The sequence below is a fragment of the Lutjanus erythropterus genome, chromosome 12, assembly GCF_056507025.1.
Source record: "Lutjanus erythropterus isolate fLutEry1 chromosome 12, fLutEry1.hap2, whole genome shotgun sequence".
NCBI lineage: Eukaryota > Metazoa > Chordata > Actinopteri > Lutjaniformes > Lutjanidae > Lutjanus > Lutjanus erythropterus.
Window position 1 is genome coordinate 11,816,852 of NC_139328.1, and position 19,826 is coordinate 11,836,677.

The following is a 19,826-nucleotide window of genomic DNA, read 5'->3' on the forward strand; positions in this document are numbered from 1 at the left end:
TCATGTGGGCTGTTCTTTGTATGACATGGAGACACCATTCATTAGAAAGTAGACATCACAGAGTCACATGGTCATCCGTACTTACTCACTGACACATGCTTGAATTTTCTTGCAGTCCAGTGTAATGATCATTGCTCCTCTCATTCAATTAAAACCCTGAATGGACTGTATATGATATATGTACACACTGAGCAATGCAGGCACATACATAGAGGCTGCTCGAAATAGTAAATGACTTGAGTTTTCTGCAGCATCTGTCCGTAACCATGTGATGAAATGGTATTGTTGTGTCTAAAGTTTCGATTTTTAACTGTTTCTGTGACCCGCTTTGTGTTTTCTGTAACAACAGGGATATGCTGGAAAGAGACTGTGCTCATCGTCCAATTTTAAACTTCATGTAGCAGTGCAGAAAGCCAGCTCCTATTAAATTATTTATATTTCACCTAAAAACTAAAGCACTGAAGAAGACATACCGCCTTTAGTTTGGAGTTTGGTCTGAGTAAGCCAGAGAATATTAAAGAATCCAGGCAGTTGCATAATGCTGGACACGGGGGCTCATAGGCAGCAAGCCAGAATTGAAGAAGAAGAAAAAAAAGACGCCCTGGAATCATTTTAAGTCCAGACCGGGCTAGTCTGGTCACAGTACCACATCAAATAAATAGAAATGCTGACATCAGAAGGAGGGAGGAGAGAGCTGTGCATTCATACCTTTTAATGCAGCCTTTTTGTTCATAAATCATTTTATTGGCACTCTGCCCTCTTCACAATAAAAATACACTTCATCTGTATGATATATTTAGTCTGCAGGACGACTTGGATCTGTCTCCAGTACATTGACAGTCAATGTATATGAGTAGTCCCTCTACTTAACTTTAGTTAGAATGTAGAGCCTTTGTACTATGAAAAAGCACAAGACACCTTACAACAGTCAAGCCATGGTAGTAAAATTTTAGACCTCTTGCCTTGATTATTTCTTGCTAGAAAGATTAATGACTGATGATGTGTTGATCATCCTTTGACACAACAGATATTTCAAATGAATTGTGGTTTTATTCAGAAGAAGGCAATATGTGCCAAAGCGTGGATTTATGGATAAAAACATTGCGTCAGAGTTGTGAGTGCTACACTCTTCATCCCTCCACAGTGCCGCACTGCCATCAATTCTTTTATTGTATTAGAGTCGGCTGCTTCCCAAGACAAAGCTCTTCTGTCACTACGCTGAGGTCAAGTTTGGGTGCACTTGTGATCTAATGTTTTCTTGTCAGCTCTTTGCTCTCTCACAGAGAGAAAGGCTGTCTTTTACCTCTATCATAGCTGTCTTTTAATGTTTTCTTTAAGTGCTCAGTGTGTACAGGTGTTGTTGGTGTTCCTTTTTGAGTTTTTGCTGAATTAAGTATAGTTTCACCCCACAAATCATTCTCCAATATTTTTGAAGTAGTCTTCATCAGCTTTACAGTGAATGAGCATAAACACCAGCCAACTGTAAGCACTCAAAGCATATCTTGTTTCTTACCAAGCCTTATCTCCCTGTATTCACCAAGTGATTAAAATAGTGCAAATGAAACCTGATTAGGGTTGGATTTGCTTGGGCAGGGTTTTCTCTAGTACAGAGACACAAAAAAAATGTTCCTTTAAACCAAACACACAAAGATGAAATTGATACTGATCTTTGAACTGTGGGTAATCTAGCAAACAAAAATCACTTCCAAAAATGTTGGGAGTGTTTCTTTAAAAATGGTTACGTGCCAGCAGCTTTAGTTAGGTGAAGGTTTACGTATTATATTTATGGTTGGGTGGTGCTTCAGAGTATGAACAATTAAGACATTTTTATTGCCCAGAGCAGTCAAGATAAACCTAGACAGACTAATTTAGAGTATTATAAGAAGAAAGCACATTGTACACAATGTACAGTTACTGCTTGTTAATTATATGTTTAAGAATACAACAGATTAATCTACAAATGTTTTGGCCTCCTTATATTATCTCATTTTCTTTGAGGCAAAAATGTTCATGTATGGATTTATGAACAGCTCCATTGTGGAGAAAGTGATGCAGTTCTTCTGTGTACCACTAGAGGGAGTGTGTCTTACAGCTGTAGTTATATGGGACTCCTGTTGTAGTATTACATAATGTTCCCAAGATGTGATTCTGCATGAGTAATCTTCTGTGAAAGAAATAAAAATGGAGGCATAAGTCCGTCTGTGTTTTGTGAGGTTTTCAAAGATTTACATATTATTGCTGATTATTATTGATTAATTAACCACTGAGTAATTATTAAGCCACCTGTTTCCTCATGATCATCCTCTTTTTTCAATGCTTAAAACACAAATCATTCAAAAATAGCGGCTAATATTGTGTCATTGACAGGTCCAAAAGTCAGATTTCTCATTCGTTTATGTTTTGAATGACACTTAGAATGTTTAACCTCTTTTATTGATCATGTCAGGATTTTGTTAACAACTTTTAGTGCATTTTTTTAAACTATCACGCCTGTTTTCATGCTGGCCTTCCCAGCCACTGTAGTTTGTGATCCGTCGTGCGCTGACTCACTACCAGAATGTTAACTACTGGGGAAGGATTGTAGCCACTCTTTGGCTGTGCCCAGAGCTATTTCTCAGTTTATAAGGAAAGAGTGGGAGTTGTGCAGCTGAGCACACTGTCACTCTACCTTCTCTCGGTCTCTCTTTCTCTCACCCCCTCCCTCTTTCTTTTCTTTCCTTCTTTTTTTTGCAGCCATGCAGCTGCTAGGAGACAGGAGCAGCATGAGCAAACAGGTTTCCACTCTTTAGCTGCTTTTATCCACCTCCCTAAAACCACATCATTTCCCCCTATTGAGATCTTTCTTTTCTCTGAACCAATTAATGATCTCGCCTATTCAAATCTGGTGTTAATGTGGGCAAGCACTGGCCCAACCACAGTCTGTTCAGCTGTCATAATGTTGATTCACATGCCTCCCAATCTTGTGACAAAGCTCCCAGTTTCTCTCTCATTCTCAAACACAGCCATTCTCTCTTCTCACCTAAATGTCATGGAACAATTTACTGTTCAGTCTGGTGCTCATTGGTAGGGTTTGTAGTTGTTGTTTTTCACATTTCAGGTTCAGCCTTGGTGCAAGTGAGAGCTTGTAAATGAACCTTCAGGATAGCACTTGTATCAGAATATGAAGTTAGTTATCTGGGGTTTTGATTCCTTTACTTCATTTGTAGTAAATTTGTATCTAAATCAAATGCCTCAGGTAAAATAAAGTGATTTATATGGTTTTATTTGTTATATTTTGCATACTTGTATAATGTGTACTGACACGGTTTCTTTTCATCAGGGAGACAACGGAATAAGCTAGAACCGATGGACACCATTTTCGTGAAGCAGGTGAAGGAAGGTGGCCCCGCTCACGGAGCTGGACTTTGCACAGGTAAAAATCAGTAATCAAACAACCGTCTAGACATTGACTGGAGCTGTATTCAGATTTCATGACATGAAAGCATTCCAGACATAATCCTGTAAATTATGTCAGTCTGAGAGCAGAATGCTTACTTTCAGCTAGTGCACTGATGATTTAGAGGGTTGCAAACAAAAGGGGGAAAAAATGCAAGGAGTGCAGTTTCAGTAGTGGCCTGACAGCACCCCTGCTGAGAAGCAGAACATTAGGCAGGCCATATAGTTGTAGGAAAGTGCCCTTTTTGTACTCCTGTATTGAGTAGATACCCCGGTGATTTTCTATTTTAGTGGTGGATACAGGGAACCTTCAGCTCAGTTACTATAAATGTCAACATCATGTGACTGAAACTTTCTCAAGACGAACTTACTACCCCTTTCTCTCACTGATGTTGTTATTACTGTTTTTTAATGCCTTGTTAGGTGATCGATTAGTGAAGGTGAATGGAGCAAGCATCATCGGGAAAGCCTATTGTGAGGTTATATCCTTGATCCAAGACAGGTGAGATTTCAAATAAATTTAATGGCTCATTCTGGCCAGTTGGTATATTTTCCCCTCTTTTAATTCTCCTTTTGTTCACTAACAGTGGTGACTTTCTTGAACTTTGTGTGATGCCAAAAGATGAGGATATCCTGCAATTGGTAAGTCTTCTCAATCCTATTTTCTAGATGGGACTCACTTCTTATGTTACCACCCTTCCTTAAAACAAAAAAACACTGTTTTGAATGTGTTCAGAAATTGATCCTCGCTTCTTCAGTCACACAGTATTTCCCCTTATATCTGAGCTCCCAGAACTGCTCTAGTTTAAGGTGTTCATGTTGGGACAGGAGTCATGAGATGCAGGCAGTCCGCCTATCCCATCAGAGCTCTCTATCTAGGCCTCCTAATCAGGCCAGAGCAGCATTTCTGTCCTTGTCCCGCTGCTGACACAACTGACGAAATGGCCTAATTGGATTGGTGGAGCAAGGATTATCTAAAATACATATACAGACATATCATGATGGACAAATCTGTCTGTATAGATTAAATGTTGTGACTTGTAGGGACGAAGGCAAGAGAGTATGTTGCCAAAAAGTTGTCTTCAGACCTACATTAAACTGCTGAGTTTTAGAAAAGTTGTTGTGCTCATTACTCTGGCTGCAGCTTCAAGTCCAAAACATCCTTAGGCAATAATAGTGTCACATGCTGGGCTATATGTGACAGCCTCTGTTGATTGTTACCTGTGACAGGTTAACTACTGCTAATTAGTCAACCTCTCCTAACTATCAAAACTACCAACAAAATTTGATGGGAGATTTTTTTTTTTTTTTTGATGGTTTCCAGTAATTCTGATGTAGCCCCTTAGCCACACTAAACAGACCTCCTTAAATGGAAAATCTTAACAAGGACTTTCAGTGAAATAAAGATCTTTTTTTGTAACTAATGATTGTGTTGTCATCATCAGGTGACTGTGTAGTGATGTGCTATTTCCATTATGACTGTGGAATCTATGACAGCTTTCAAGGAAGCAGTTGGGTAATACACTCTCTGTTTTTAGGGGAAGTGGTAATGGCACTCAAGTGCCATGACTGTTTAAAAATAGGTTGATATGTGTCCATAAAATACAGAATGTTAAATTACTCAACTAAAGGCTGTTAATCAGGCCTGTTCAATCGTAATGTCTGTTCAGTCCAGTCCTTCGATCATGTTATAAATAGGATGAAGAAGTGGAGAAAAAATAAAAATGTGCATTGTTTTACACCTTTAAATTCCTAACTTTACTGGTTAGACATAGGAAATGTAAATATCCAGCTCCTTGGCACTTCTGAAAAGGAAACTTAGTATAGCTACAGATTGATCATCAGAAAATTCATTAATAAAAAAGAAAATGCCTTTTTTAGGTGAAAGATAATTGTCAAATGTAAATCTAAATACCATGGGCTGAGATCTTTAGTAGTGATATGAAAAAGTCATCTGAAGTTGAGTCTAATTAAATTGCTATTTGAATGTTTTTGAAATTTAAGGCTAAATTACATTATTGTCTTAAATATTTCACATATTAGCTGCATATTTTCAGTAGTCAATGTTAAAGAAATGTTCAGGGCAGAGATTCCTGTGTGGTGCTCACACAAATGTTTTCTGGTTTAGCTACTCTTACAATTTTTAGTCAATCAAGCGTGTTGGAGCCATACACCGGGTTTTTTTATTTTGGAAAAAATATATAATGCGATGTTAAATTAATTGTCCGATTAAAAAGGCAGTATTCATCTCTGAAAATGAATGTTCAGATGTTTGGCTTTTATAATCCATCCCTAATCCAATTAGGCTCCATATAACGTATTTGTCTTCCTTCATCTTAATCTGGTTCTGTGTGTGAAATGTGAAAATTTTAATTTCAAATGTGGTCTACATGTCTCCAAATACTATTTCCAGTGCCGAGATAAGCTCCATACCTGTGAGCACTTTAGATCTCCTCCTCATTAACCTTTTATGCATGCTGCAGGCAGCTGTTTGCAGCTACTGTGCATTCTGCACGTTCAGGGCGAAGTGAAGGTGCACTCATCTGTTCCATATCTATAGCAAGTCGCAGTAAGTGCTTTGTCAGGATGCTCAGGAATCTTCTCCCAAGGGCCTATTGTTATCTGACGGTCTGTTTATGAATAATGTAATGAAAAGACCCTGGCTGCTTTCTTTATGTCTAATTTTCCCCCGTGGATCCTTTATGTCCAGATTGAATTCTCGTAATTAACTTTATAGATTAATCAATGAATCATTTAGGACAATTGCATTCAGAATTGCAACATCAATATATATTGTTGAAACAACCAGTTATCTCTCTTTAAGCACCAAACCCTCATGAAAATATGCAAGCAATAAATTCTCAAAAACATTGAAAACTTGTATGAATGGTTAACATTCTATCATGAGTCAATTAAAATTAACTTGCATTGTCACAGAAAAATTTGACTGACATCCATATAACCTTTTTCTTAAAACTACTATCAGTTAATTTTCTGCTTTCTTATAACCAGTGGACTGTTACTCCACCCCTCTTTCCTGTTAGTTCCTCCCCTTCTCTTGCCATTTTTTCCCTCTCTCCACCCATTTACACAGTCCACTGTATCTTACACGTGTTGTGTGATAACATTGGCCACAGTATTGCACAGTAAAAGGCGAGCAGCTGCACAAAAAATATCTATGAATGTGGGCAGGCAAACTGATGAGGGCTGTCCATAAGAACAAGAGGATTATCAGAGATGCTAGCAAGATGACATTACACTGTAGGAGGCAGCACACACTGACTGCTAGGAGACAGGCAGCAGTTGCTTAGCAAAGAGACGGAGAGAGTGTACATTCAGGGAGCAGAAAAAAGGGAGGGAACTGTACGCCAGGCGAGCAGAGGGAAAAAAAGAGGGAACAGCATGAATGATGAGCTGAAACCGGTGGATAAAATCAGCTGACTGCTCCTGTGTTTTGAACAGGTTGATGCTAAGGGAAAAGGAGGGAGGAGGAAGGAGTGGGAGGGGGAGCTGTACCATCACAGCTGAATGTATAATCAGCAGCTGCTGCTTCTGTCATGTGAGCAATAGCAGAGGGAGGGAGAGGGAGACATAGACTGGAGACACCTTGTTCAGTTAGCGTAATATTCTGGCTGAAGATGGATAAGAACCGTGGAGACTTAACAGCAGCATGAGAGGCGAGCTTCTGCTCCTGCCACCTCGCCCAGGACAGACTGGCACAGACAGGTTGTAACGTGGCAACCTCTGCTTCTTCATCCCTCTGTACTGCTGCTGCAGCTCTAGTATATTTTTAGCATGTCAAGCCCAGGCATTGCTGTGGCTGTGTTTTTTACAATATGTGCATTTTGCTCTGCTGGCATCTTTTTCTCTGCCACCCTTTCTCCCTTGATTTCTTATCACTCTGGTTTTCACATGCTGTAACGGCAGCCTTTTTCTCTGGGAACCACTAATCTGGTAAGCAAACAACAGACTGGGCAGTCATTTGACGTTGACATTTTGTGCTCGCCGTCTCATTTTGCATGTGTCATGCATGTCATCATCGTCATTACAGGATGTGGTCTTCAGGTTTTACATCATTGCTGTTTAATTGTCGTTGGTGACTGTGAAACGGCCAGCTGTGTGTCGGTGATTCAAATGTGTAGACCGTAGAAATGGCCGATGGACTGTGCCTGCAGTACCTGTTAGATTGAGCACTCGAATTGGCGTCCAGCTGGCATCACAGCGAAGCCTCGCCCCTTCTTCATCCTCCCTGCCAGATGTCATTAGCGTGATAAAGGCCAGTGACCTCTGAACTCTCCTGCACACTCATGCTTACAAAGGGAGGAACATAGCCTGGCACTGATTGCTGTGGCACCCAGACAGATTTATGTAAGGTTGTAATTTCACACCAGGTAGCAGGATCAAAGTCCTCATACCTTCACACATCTTTTTGCTTGGTGTATGTACAGTATGTTACAACTAAAGCAGATAAATGTACTGAAGCTTACATGCCCATAGCAACCATCTAGCTTTAATTTTGTATTGATTGGAAAGGATTTCATTAGTATCTGCAGTGAAATAGTATAAGCTTCCAAACCTTGGATGATATATCAGGCATGCTAAATATAGCACTTTTTCTATGAGGGATGGGCAACCTCCTGTCTGTCTGAGGTTACAGTCTGTCAGTCTGTTGTGGGAAAATGAAGACACTGGTTACCTGTCAACATTTATGTAAATTTTATTATATTATAATTATTATATTTTGTGTTATGTGAGTGTTAGATACTTGATTTCCTTAGCTAACAGGTGTTTTGCTTGTTAGACAATCTTTGCTGAAAATGCCAGTGCAGGTTATGTATTGAGTTTAGTACGAATAAACACCTTTGATATTTATCTTATGGTGTTTGCAATTATGATTGGTGTTCATTTCTTACATATAAAAGGTTTTCTTCCTTCATATTGAAAATCACAGTTGTTGTGTAGCAACAAACCATTGTTGTAGAGAACACAAGCAAGAATAATAGAGAAAGACTGATGTACGATAAAAATCTTTCTTGAAGCACCATTGTAAGACTCTGTTAGTGAAAAATATTGTCTACCTTGGCTTATCTAGTGTACTATCACCTTTATAGAACAGTGAACATTACCATGAGAACTCTAAATAAGGAGCAGATGAAGACCACTGACACCCCTGAACTGCTAACGCCTCCACTCACTCATACTGCAACATGCACTGCCCACACACATGCATCCGGTAGCATTTGTAATATCACGCTTGACTTCTCTGCAAGCATTGAGTAGCACACTGTTGAATATCATACACACACACACACACACACACACACACACACACACACACACACACTTGAAAATGCTGCTTGTACTATCTATTGTAACACTGCTTTGTTGCTCTTCCTCTAGGCCTACTCCCAGGATGCCTACCTCCGTGGCCACAGCAGCTACAGCGGAAATGCCCGTCACATTCCTGATCCACCCCCAGTATGCTACCCCAGAGTAGACTGTAAGCCTCCGGGCATGGCCCAGGCGACAGACTCAGCAGAACAGGTCTGCCGTGGGCCAACCGCACCTCCTGACCATGGGTACCGCAAGGAAATCACCGTGCCCCCATCTCCCCCTCCTCCTCAGTCGTATCCAAAAAGCCAGATGGCGGTGTGCATGCGCAATGATGGCGTGAGGACAGTGGTGGTTCCTCCTGAAACAGCCCATATGGGGCGCATGGGTCCAGCGCATAGGATAGATTACGTGGACCCTGCGTTTATCAGGGGCCGGCCTGGGTCACTGGCCCAGTATCCTCACTCTCGAAAGGCTGATGTCTATCCCAGTGGTCCAGGAATGCTTCCATATGGAGGTCAGGCACCTCACTACCCAGCCAACCATCAAAACATTGATTGGCGCACTTACCAAACGTACAGGGAGTACATTGACAACAAAGGAATCCATTCCCATGGTAGTCGGACTATCCAGGAGAGGCTGGACAATTTGCGAGCTACCAGTCAAACTGCGTTTGGCGCTGCTCATCATCACATTCCCCGGGGAGACTGGGGACCAAAGGGGATACGACGGAGGAGTACCTCCCATGATCGGTCATACCAGGGACCTCCACCCCACTTTCAGATTGCCCCACGCAGTGCTTCGCAGGACCGCATCCTCAGTGCAGAGAGAGTGGGCCAAACCAGGAACTGGCCTCCTCGAAGCGTGTCCCAAGATGGCCTCATGCACAAAGCCCGGGCTCACTCCATGGACTATGTTGACCCTGCAGAGCTGGCTCGGCCCACTGAGAGGAGAGGAGTGTACGGAAGGGCAGACCAAGGTACGAGGCCCAGCAGACAGTCTGTGCCCAGACACGCCATGCTCTACAGGCCATCAGGTGGATACAGCGGTGGTATGAGGGGGCCACCCAACCCCTCTCTCTACTCTAAAGGACCAGATTCTCTTCAGAGCCGCTCCTCGCCCATACTCTCAGACAGACCCTCACATTTTGGAAAGAGCACAAGTGCTGAACATTCTCTTGTTGACCAAAGAGTTGCAGTCAAAGGAAATCATGCAGTCCACTCTACGCAGCAAGGCCTGAGCAGGTTGCGGGCTGAAACCATGCAGCCTGTTGAGGCAGGCAGAGACGTAGCGTTGGTAGGACACAGGTCTTCCTCGTGCTCCACCCCAAAACAGATGCCTCAGAGGCCGAGCATCCTCAAACCCCCTCCCCCAGACTCCCACAGTCAGGTTAATGGGCGAAGCCCCACGGAGCCCGGTGTCATTCTAAGGGAAAAGCCCCCCTCTGGAAAGAACCCCAGCCCCCTTCGCCACCCCTCCTACATCCTGGCTGTAACTGACGATGGAGCAGATTCCACGGCAGATGTGGCTGCATGCTGGCTTCCCAACGATGCACGTCGAGAGATACACATACGTCGCCTTGGGGAACAACGTCATACCTCCTGCTCCAGCAACCTGGATGAGTCTCTGGACTCCATTCCATTCATCGGTAAGAAAATAATCAGCTGTAAGCCTTGCCACCCCACGTTGTCATGGCAACACAGCAGGCAGTAGTAACATGAGGCAGAGTGGTACTGCTGATAATGTAACCAGTTGAGGGGCTTCCACCATAGATGCTAATAGAAATTAGTTTAAAATAGATGGATGGAAAGACTGTGGGGCCTGTAGACCTCTATAGTGTTACTGCTAATCTGATTCTGGGTATTACTGGTGTGTGTATACAGTCCCACAGAGATGTTCAAAAATAAATTAATCTTCATGGAAAGATGTTATTAATCAGGTTTTGTGGCATTCAGAGAGGTTTTGTGGGATATTGGGCTTAACTGGGGCGGAGTGAAAGATGGCTTATGCCTTTTGGAATATATTGAATTTCTCCTCTTAATAGGTTGTTTTCTTGGATGGTCTCTCTTCAGGATGGATTACATTATGGTTCAGTAGTCCCATAATGCATTTCCTGGTAATTAAATGGATGTCATCTCAAAAACAACTGTCTTACCTTGCATGTGTTTCGTTTTTTGTTTCAAGCTTTGTTTCAGGTTTTAGGAAACGGCACCAAGCACATTTCTGAATCTGGTCAGTCTAGTCTGAATTTCACAGCAAATAATTTCAGTGCGTTCAGTCTTGTTTTAGAGAATGTGTTGTAATCAGTTCAGCAGTGTGATGATTCATTCCTATTCATAATTGATAGGAACTCTCAGCATATTTTTGGTGTTCCTAGGTGAGAAAATAGCTGTAGTTACACTGCTGAAGGCAAGACTGAGTATGCAGTTGGAGGACCTTCTAAATTTCTTAAATGTTATTTGAAATAATAGAACAGCTAGAATTCTGATCAGTTCAGAGAATTGCATCACTTTACTGTAATGCAGCCTTTAAAACCAGGAAAAGACAAAATGTGTACCATTTAACGGTATCCAAAATCTGAGATGACATCTAGTCTCATATCACAATATCGATTTAAAATTGATGTATGCCAGGTCTCAAAGTTAAGAGTCGCCCACTTGCCTGGGACAAGTAAATCCAGCACACACACACTTGCCATTTTGACAAGAAGTAGATTTCTGACCTACTTGCCCAACTGGGCAAGTGGAAAAAAAAAACAACCACATAAATGTTTACTCCTGATTGTCTTACTCTATTTGCCTGCTCTCTGTTTGTCTTTTTCTCCATCTGTGTCTAATATACTGTATGTATTATGTATGTTTGGGTATCTGTCTACCATCTGTCAGTCTATCTGGGATGTAAAATGGAGAAGTATGGGCTCTGTAAGAGTGGACATCCTGTTATTTACAGTTTAATCTTCTCTTTATTTGTCTTAGGCCACAGTGTCTCCTCTATATGATTAGGATGGTTGTTCAGAGAAACTGTCCGTCCCCGAGTGATAAGAAACTTAAGATAAATTTGCCTCTATATTGAAAGACCCAGGTCAGCATAAAGTTGGTGTTTTTCAACTTCTGATCTACTTATGTTTTGGAAGGACCTAAAGGAAACATTTTGTGCTTTCGCAGGTAGCCTGTATGGAGGAACTAGGTCAGAGGCAGTGACAGTACTGGAAGGTTTTAGTTTGACCCACGGGAGAAGAGTTAGTTTCTGAGTTTAATTTGAGTCTTTTGAAGCAGTTCAGTGTAAGATAAATCTAACATATGTTGCAAAATAAATTTCACTTGTAAGTTGTTCCTAATTCACAAGTCTCAAAGGTAAATCATCAGAGGCCTCTTCATGTCTGTTTATTTTACAACTTTAATAATCTACACTGAGTTTATTAGGTACACCAGTTAAAGGTAATGCTGTCTAATACAACACTGCTGCATATACATGAAAATTAATCTGTAGGCTGCAGTTTGTGGTGCTCTAGAAGTGCTCTGCATTATATTAAGAGTTAATTTTTAATATGTTGTCCACTTTAGTTATATAGATGGGGATATGTTGGAGGAATGTTGTCAGTTACCAGTGCCATCATAGATTCTGCTTGTTGGTCCATTTCTTTATTGTTTTTCTTATTGGTTCCTGATCACTTTTGCTCAAGCTGGATGTAGCCTGAGAGCCAGCTGTTCCAACAGCATTCCTGGAATTTCTGCCTGTGTTGTATAGATAGATTTTCCAGCATATTGCTGGTGTTTCCACCTTTACTTGAAATCACTTGAAACTTGTGTTAACTTGTTGAAAATTTTAAGTTTGCCAGACATTTTTCTATACTCCAAGTCAGGCCTAAATGTTAATTAAAAACATAACAGTCATGAATAATTCTTAAAATAATTATACTGAATGAAGTTCAATCAAAAGAAAGAGGAAAAAAGAAAGCTAAAACAGAGCCAACAGAATTCTGTCAGTATCAGGAAGAATATCTTCATGGGATTTACCTCAACCAGCTGACAGTGATGTCACAGCACTGTATTACACCTCTTTTATATAGGCGTTTTCTTCTACCGAAAATGTATGGCGCTGGTCAGATTGTGCTTAACAAATGTTTCAAAGGGGGTACGTTATTGAAAAAAGTTAGAGAACCACTGCTCTAAGTCACATAACCCCACTGCTCTACAGAGAGCTAAATTAAATGTCCATGATACTGAAACAAGGGGAACATATGACAATTTCAAGTTCATGCCCAGAGTAACAGTGAGGTCACTACACTTGTGGCTTACCAACAGTGTTTTCCCCGTTCCTTTAGGGGTTCCGTGTGATATTGGTTGTAAAGGAGGCCTGGCAGGCCAGGTGCAGACAAAGCAGGCAGTGACAGTGATGATGCCGCAACACCATCATTCTGGGACTGGTGCCCCGGACCAGGAGAACAGTGCTCTGATTGTGTAGGCTGTTCGGCCTCCATCAATGGCCTGTTTGAAAACCCACTAGTCCAGGCCGTAGTCAAATGCATTTTATTGCATTTTAGGTAATCTACAGGCAGGTCATATATCTTTTATCTCCTTTTCATGGCCATGGCTAGTATTTTTCACTCTATTTTTTACTTATCTTTTAATAAAAGTGTGTGAGTCTTATGGAAGAATATCAAATCTGTTAACAGGCAGAATAATCGTATCTGTTGTAGCTGTACATAGGACCAGAGAGTGAGCATGTCTTGACTGCTTTATGATGGTGCTGGTGAACAGTTTGGGCCTGGGGCTGAACCCCTTGGCTGTTGCAAGAGCAAGCTGCCTGGTATATGGCCTGTCAGGAGTGTTACAGCAGCTACTGAAGAATCCTGACTCCGATCTTGTTGATGTATTTGCGCATCATATGCAAAAGTTCACAACACGCATTTGAGTTTGGGTTTGTTATTAATTTGTGCAGAATTTAGGATGAGAGATTGGTCGTCTTATATTTTGGAGAGAACTTATAAAAATGGAGGGAGTTGTTTCTACTAAATCAAGTTTATTAATGATGGGCGGGGCCTTAGTCAGGTAGCATGATAAGCCTTTTTAGGGAGACAGTGACATCCTTTTCCTTTGCCCCGTTTCAAAGTTGGGTACAGGCTGGAACTAGGACAGTTCCTTTTAAATTTAGCTCCAAAAGCCCCTCGGCTGCAGAGAGCAGCTTTGTACTCTGAGCTGTGTCAGGCTTGAAGTGCCAGGAGTGGGCGGTACCAAGGAGTTAAGAACTTCCTTCCCTCTCAAAACATGTCAGAAGATGATCTATTCCAACTCTCAGCTGTGGTGTGGTATGTTAGCCATGTGAGTCACAGAAAGACTGGTTTTGATTTTCGTGGAGATGTCTTTGATATAAAGATGTTAAAGATAAACATTCTTCCAGTAAGAGACATAATGTCCTGGAAGTATAGAACAAAAACTATATTAAATCTGTGTTCTCACACTGATCATTGTGTTGTCTTCCTAGATGAACCAATCAGCCCCAGTGTCGACCGGGAGGCCGCTCCTATTCCACCCTCTGCTGTAGTATCTGTTGCACCATCCATAACTACAGGTCCCTCCAGCCCAGGCTCACCGTGCCCTCCCATTCGTCGTCAGCTGTCACATGACCAAGGTAAACAGCGTTGGATTGGTTGGGTGATGGATTCGTCAGTCAGGGCTTGGTTTGAAAGAATTCCAAAGTACAAATATTTCTTCCATGAAATAAAATAATTACACACTGTCTTGTCAGTGATTCCTGTTTCAGTTGACTAATCAGCTAATTGTTTGGTAGCTTTTCAAATTTTTCAGTGTTTAGTTAGTCTCTAAATTAATTTATTTCCGTGCTCAGTATATACAAGTGAATCAACTTTAACATTTGTTTAGATGGTGGCTATAAATCCAAGAAACCTCTGAGAGCTTAATGTGACCCTCATTAACACTCATAATGGGTTATAGATAACAAATTTCTTATTTTTTTTCATCACTACATAGAATCTCTGAGAAGTGCTTTGCTGGAGTCTGACACAGCCAGCAAAACAGAGCGGTCCAAATCCTATGACGAGGGTCTGGATAACTACCAGGAGGAGGGCAGAGGGTGAGTGCATACTAGGATTAGGTCATTGCTCTATTTTCTTCTCATTTGTATTGAGTTATGGATCTGTCTGACCTTGTCTCCGACTTGAAATATACTTTTCTCTGTTGTTCTTCCAACTCTGTAGGAGATCTTCCAGTAAGCACATGCCCAGTTTCAGGGGCCTGAGAAAGGTGAGAAACTACAGAATCATGCTGGACTTTCTATATGTTGTGTTGTCTAGATGTTAATGATTCATTATGAATCAATTAACTGTCAGTAATTAATGGATTATAAATTTGTCAACCAATAAGGTATGTTTTGTGTACCATTTCTCCGAGCACAGATTTTCTCATGATTTGGTTTAGTCTGCCCTTTTACTCTAGAACTGGCAGTAATTATGCCTTAGTAGACATTGTTTTAAACCATTTGTTGAATAAGAATAGGCATACAAGAGCAACTGTTTTGAGCAAGAATTTGTTTGTTCTTAATACATTGTTTCAAATAACTAATGTGCCATTAGAATTCTGTAAATAAAAAAAAGATGTGTTCATATCTTATTCATTATTTATCCATTATTGATTGTTAACATATTCAACTATCACTTAAGGAAAATGCACAAAATGTGCAACCCAATTCTTTGCTAGTAACCTGCTATATTAGTCTGCTATTTTCTGACAGAGGCTCCATTTGCACTGTTATTGCAGTGCATCTGGAATGAACAGATAGCAATCTGTAAACACATGTGGAAATTCATGTGTAACTGTATCAAATTAGATTTAAATACAATTTCATGGCTGCGACAACCTGAGCAGATGGTCAATTAGAAGCCAAAAGGTAATCATTTGTAAGCTGAAATATGTGCTCATACTTATTGGAAAGTCTGTACTTCTCCAACATTTCACAGACAGAACGAGACTAACAAAACGTAAAATTGGATCCAGTTTTGTTTAGAGCATAACTGAGGAATTAACCGTTTCTATACCAATTTACTGGCCAATTTACTGGCCAATCAGATTCAGATTTGACTGCCTGACCCACATTTTTACAAATGTGCATGGAATGTTAATGAATCTTACTTGGAAAAATTGTGAATGCATGTTCGGTGTAAAATCAGGTCAAAAATGGAACGTTTTGCTCTATATGTCCATTGAATTTGAAATAGTCCTTTAATCTCTTTGACATGGTGTTTTATATGTTTCTTGACACAGTTGATTTTATGGTTACAATCAGACAGGCTTTGATCTTCTCTCAATTTAGTTTTTTTGAGACACAATATTGTTTTAGATATTGGAATGTCCTGGTGACCATGTAACTGTGAGATTCCACTCAGAGATCTTTGTTAGATGTCATCTTCCTTTCTCATTCCCCCATGTTTCCTGTCACACTTTAATAATGGCAGAAAACAATGTCATGTTCACGCTCACAGGCGCTGGATGGGCATAAATCTTCTGGAGATTCTGGATCTCGAAGGGATTCTTCTTCAGATATCTTTGCCAATTCTTCCAAAGAAGGGTTACTCAATTTTAGGCAACTTACTACAGATAAAAACAAGGTATGTCTGAACACTCATGCCTTCATTTAACATCCATATAAATCGCTAATGTTTTGATGTGTGAGCATTTCTCTGTCTCTTTTGTCTCTGCAGCGTGTTGGTGGAGGAATGAGATCATGGAAGCAGATGTATGCTGTTCTACAAGGTCACACCCTCACTCTTTACAAAGACAGGAAGGATGCACAGTCTCACGCTTCCACGCAATCTGACGAGGACCCGCTGCGAATCAGCATCAAGGCCTGTCTGATTGACATCTCCTATAGCGACACGAGACGCAAGAACGTGCTGCGACTCACCACCTCAGACTGCGAGTATTTGTTCCAGGCAGAGGGGAGAGATGACATGCTGACTTGGATCAGAGTCATTCAGGAGAACAGTAACCCAGATGAAGAGGTGTGTTATCACCACATGATGATCTCAGGCATCGTGTAGCACTCGTGGTCAGTTCTTTGAGGTTACAGGGCAAAAACAAACAAGTTAGAACCACTTCACCATAGTTTTGAAAGAATTAACAGGCACACCTATCAGGTTAACAACAACGTGAACCAAAGCCTTTCTTTGAATAAAACACAATGAAGGTGTCAGTGAGGTGGAGAGGATTACAGCCTTTATTTTCATAAAATGCCTAACAAAAGCTAAAATAAAGTAGAAAGGGAAACTTGTTCTACCTGCACAGAACAAAAAATGCTGCATGTCTTTGGGTGGGAGGGGAAAACTAAATTTCAGACTGAGAGCCAATCAGTAAGTTGCCTTTCAGTCTTGATAAGAAAGACATTTTATGGCATAAATTTTTTCCTTTGATCTGAGATAGAGGTGTGGATGCACGAGATTAAGCAAGAATGAAAACATTCTGGAAAAAGTTTACATATTGATACTTGTTGTAGTTAAACTGCCAAGTTATCCGGCCCCTATTATCAGCATGGGCCACTTCGATCACTGATCAAAACATTAAATCACATCATAGTATTTTCTTTTTTTGGAAGGGTGGTGGTTGGATTGTAAATAAGTAAGTAAATAAAGAAACCTTTCTGTGCATGATATGCTGCTTTACGTCATTTATCCCACCATGCCTTATATTGAATTTGCATGGCTAGCGGATATAAACAGGAATTACTCTGCCAAACTGCTTAAAACTATATTGTATCTAGATTTTTTAAGTGGAACGCCATTCTGCCCAAACATTTTTACAACAGCTAACTTTAAGTAGCTGGCCTGTCTGCCTGTGCTGAGAATCGGATTGTGGGTTGCAAGGCTGTGGTGACAAATGGGTTGAAGTTGGATACAGTGTGTGTGTAGACAATATTTCGTAGGCAATTGGGAAACTTAGGTGATGTCAGGCAAACATTAAATGATTCTAATTCTGTGTATCATGGTTATTCTTAATAAAGTTTGTCTGTACAAATTACATGGGTTTCCCAGAAAAAACAACAAAACTGGAGGGCACTGGGAGATAACCCGGGAATAACTGGCAGGTTGTCTATATAGGGATGTCTGTGTAGGGATATCTATATCTTCTTTGGACAAATAGGTGAGGCAGAGATTTATAACTGAAATTTTTAGAGATAAGCATTTATGCATGACTGACTGACAGCCCTCTTAATTACTTGATACTGCTTGTAAACTCAACTAAATAATTTTCTTAACAATTGTTCAGTCATATTGGAAATAATAATCTAAATTAACATACATGTAATGCAAAAGAAACTTTGTTTTAACTATATCTAATCATTTGAAATTGATTGAGACCTTTCTGTAATGTATTTCTGCTGTCTTTACAGAATGCTGCTGTAACAAGTCAGGATTTGATCAGTCGAAAGATCAAAGAGTACAACATGATGAGGTATGGAGGACTCCACATCGCCCCCTGGGGCTCAGCCAGAGTACGCCATTTTAATTGTATGCCAACCTCATGTTAATATTTGTGTATTTCTTTGCTATTTCTATTGTTCAGTGCACCCAGCAGCAGGTCTGAACCGTCGCCCAAAACCTCCCGGCAGTCCCTCAGCATAAAACAAGCCTTCCTGGGAGGTAAAACAGACGGCAGGGGCCACAGCCCTCATTCGCCCAAAACAGGAGAGGAGCGGAGAGCGCCGAAAGGTAAAGTAAAGCAGCACCATTTAGTGTGATAAGCGTACAATTCTAACCTCTGATTGCTAACTTATGTATGTTTACTCTGTCAGATGATGCCAGTCCACCACGAGACAGAGCTGCTTGGAAAATTGGCATTGCAGGGATCATGAGGAAGCCCTTTGAAAAGAAGACTCCAGCTGGGGTCACATTTGGGGTGCGGCTTGATGACTGTCCACCTGCACAGACTAACAGGGTGAGTCTCAAGTATTTGAGAGAAAATGATGGTTGGTTTAGCATTAAGATGGAGTAGCTTGCTTCCGTGCACATAAAATATTGATTTTTGCATTAATTTGTCAGCCAAAATTCTTGCTGGGATAGGTCAGTTTTGCTAGCTGTAGGAGACACTGATTTGTATGATCCATTACTACATGCATATCACGACTGCTCATTCAAACAATTTGCAGACTGTTTTTAAGTGTTCGCTTCCATCAAAGTCAGTGATATGGCATATCTAACGTCTTTGTGTTGTGCAGTTTGTTCCTCTGATCGTGGAAGTGTGCTGTAAGGTAGTGGAGGAGAGAGGTCTGGAGTACACAGGAATCTACAGGGTGCCCGGGAACAACGCTGCCATCTCCAGCATGCAGGAGGAGCTCAACAGCAAAGGCATGACTGACATCGACATCCAGGAAGATGTGAGTGACTGACTGCTGGGTTGCACAATACACTGTGCTGCTTTACTGACAACATTGTTTAGCAGTGACAGATCTGTACTGTAAGGACTGCTGTAATGTAATGCTCTCCCAACCTTTCATTTATCTGCAGAAATGGCGGGACCTCAATGTCATCAGTAGTTTACTGAAGTCCTTTTTCCGAAAACTTCCAGAACCTCTGTTTACAAATGGTAAGATCTTGTAAATACTTTTAAAATAAACCAAAAAAAAAACCCTGGGTTATGTGGATTTTCTGTCTGGTTATTCCGTCTGCGATTCTGAGTAAAGGTTTCACTGCTCCATTCACAGAAAAGTATGCTGATTTTATTGAAGCCAACAGAACAGAAGACTCTGTGGAGAGATTAAAGGAGCTCAAGAGGCTGGTGAGTGATAAATCTAATATGAGGAGCGTTTAATTGAATAGCATTTAGGCATATTATTAATCCTGAAACTGTCCTTTTTTGTCAATCCTTGCAGATCAATGAATTACCTGATTATCACTTTGAAACTCTGAAATTCCTTTGTGCTCACCTTAAGAAGGTTTCTGACAACTGTGAAAAGAATAAGGTACGGCCATTAACAGGATTTGTCAGTGTCCTTCGTAAATCCAGCGTCGCCTTGGGCATTATTTCATTAAACCTCATCTGTCCTAACCT

General features: G+C 40.8%; 1 protein-coding gene across 3 annotated transcripts in view; it reads left to right on the top strand.

Annotated features, from left to right (window-relative positions):
* Nucleotides 1-19,826, top strand: part of arhgap21b (Rho GTPase activating protein 21b) — a 41,329-nt gene that overhangs the window by 13,608 nt on the left and 7,895 nt on the right. For 2 of the 3 annotated variants that reach the window (XM_084732690.1, XM_084732691.1), the window contains exons 5-20: nucleotides 3,320-3,412; nucleotides 3,859-3,937; nucleotides 4,023-4,077; nucleotides 8,836-10,414; nucleotides 14,251-14,397; nucleotides 14,757-14,859; nucleotides 14,984-15,029; nucleotides 16,265-16,390; nucleotides 16,484-16,783; nucleotides 18,169-18,230; nucleotides 18,342-18,487; nucleotides 18,571-18,713; nucleotides 18,994-19,152; nucleotides 19,283-19,361; nucleotides 19,480-19,553; nucleotides 19,648-19,737. In XM_084732690.1, coding sequence (XP_084588816.1) covers nucleotides 3,320-3,412; nucleotides 3,859-3,937; nucleotides 4,023-4,077; nucleotides 8,836-10,414; nucleotides 14,251-14,397; nucleotides 14,757-14,859; nucleotides 14,984-15,029; nucleotides 16,265-16,390; nucleotides 16,484-16,783; nucleotides 18,169-18,230; nucleotides 18,342-18,487; nucleotides 18,571-18,713; nucleotides 18,994-19,152; nucleotides 19,283-19,361; nucleotides 19,480-19,553; nucleotides 19,648-19,737 — 3,281 coding nt within the window. Of the gene's footprint in view, nucleotides 1-3,319; nucleotides 3,413-3,858; nucleotides 3,938-4,022; nucleotides 4,078-6,924; nucleotides 7,390-8,835; nucleotides 10,415-14,250; nucleotides 14,398-14,756; nucleotides 14,860-14,983; nucleotides 15,030-16,264; nucleotides 16,391-16,483; nucleotides 16,784-18,168; nucleotides 18,231-18,341; nucleotides 18,488-18,570; nucleotides 18,714-18,993; nucleotides 19,153-19,282; nucleotides 19,362-19,479; nucleotides 19,554-19,647; nucleotides 19,738-19,826 lie in introns of those variants that run through there. The other variant, XM_084732692.1, reaches the window with a different exon arrangement.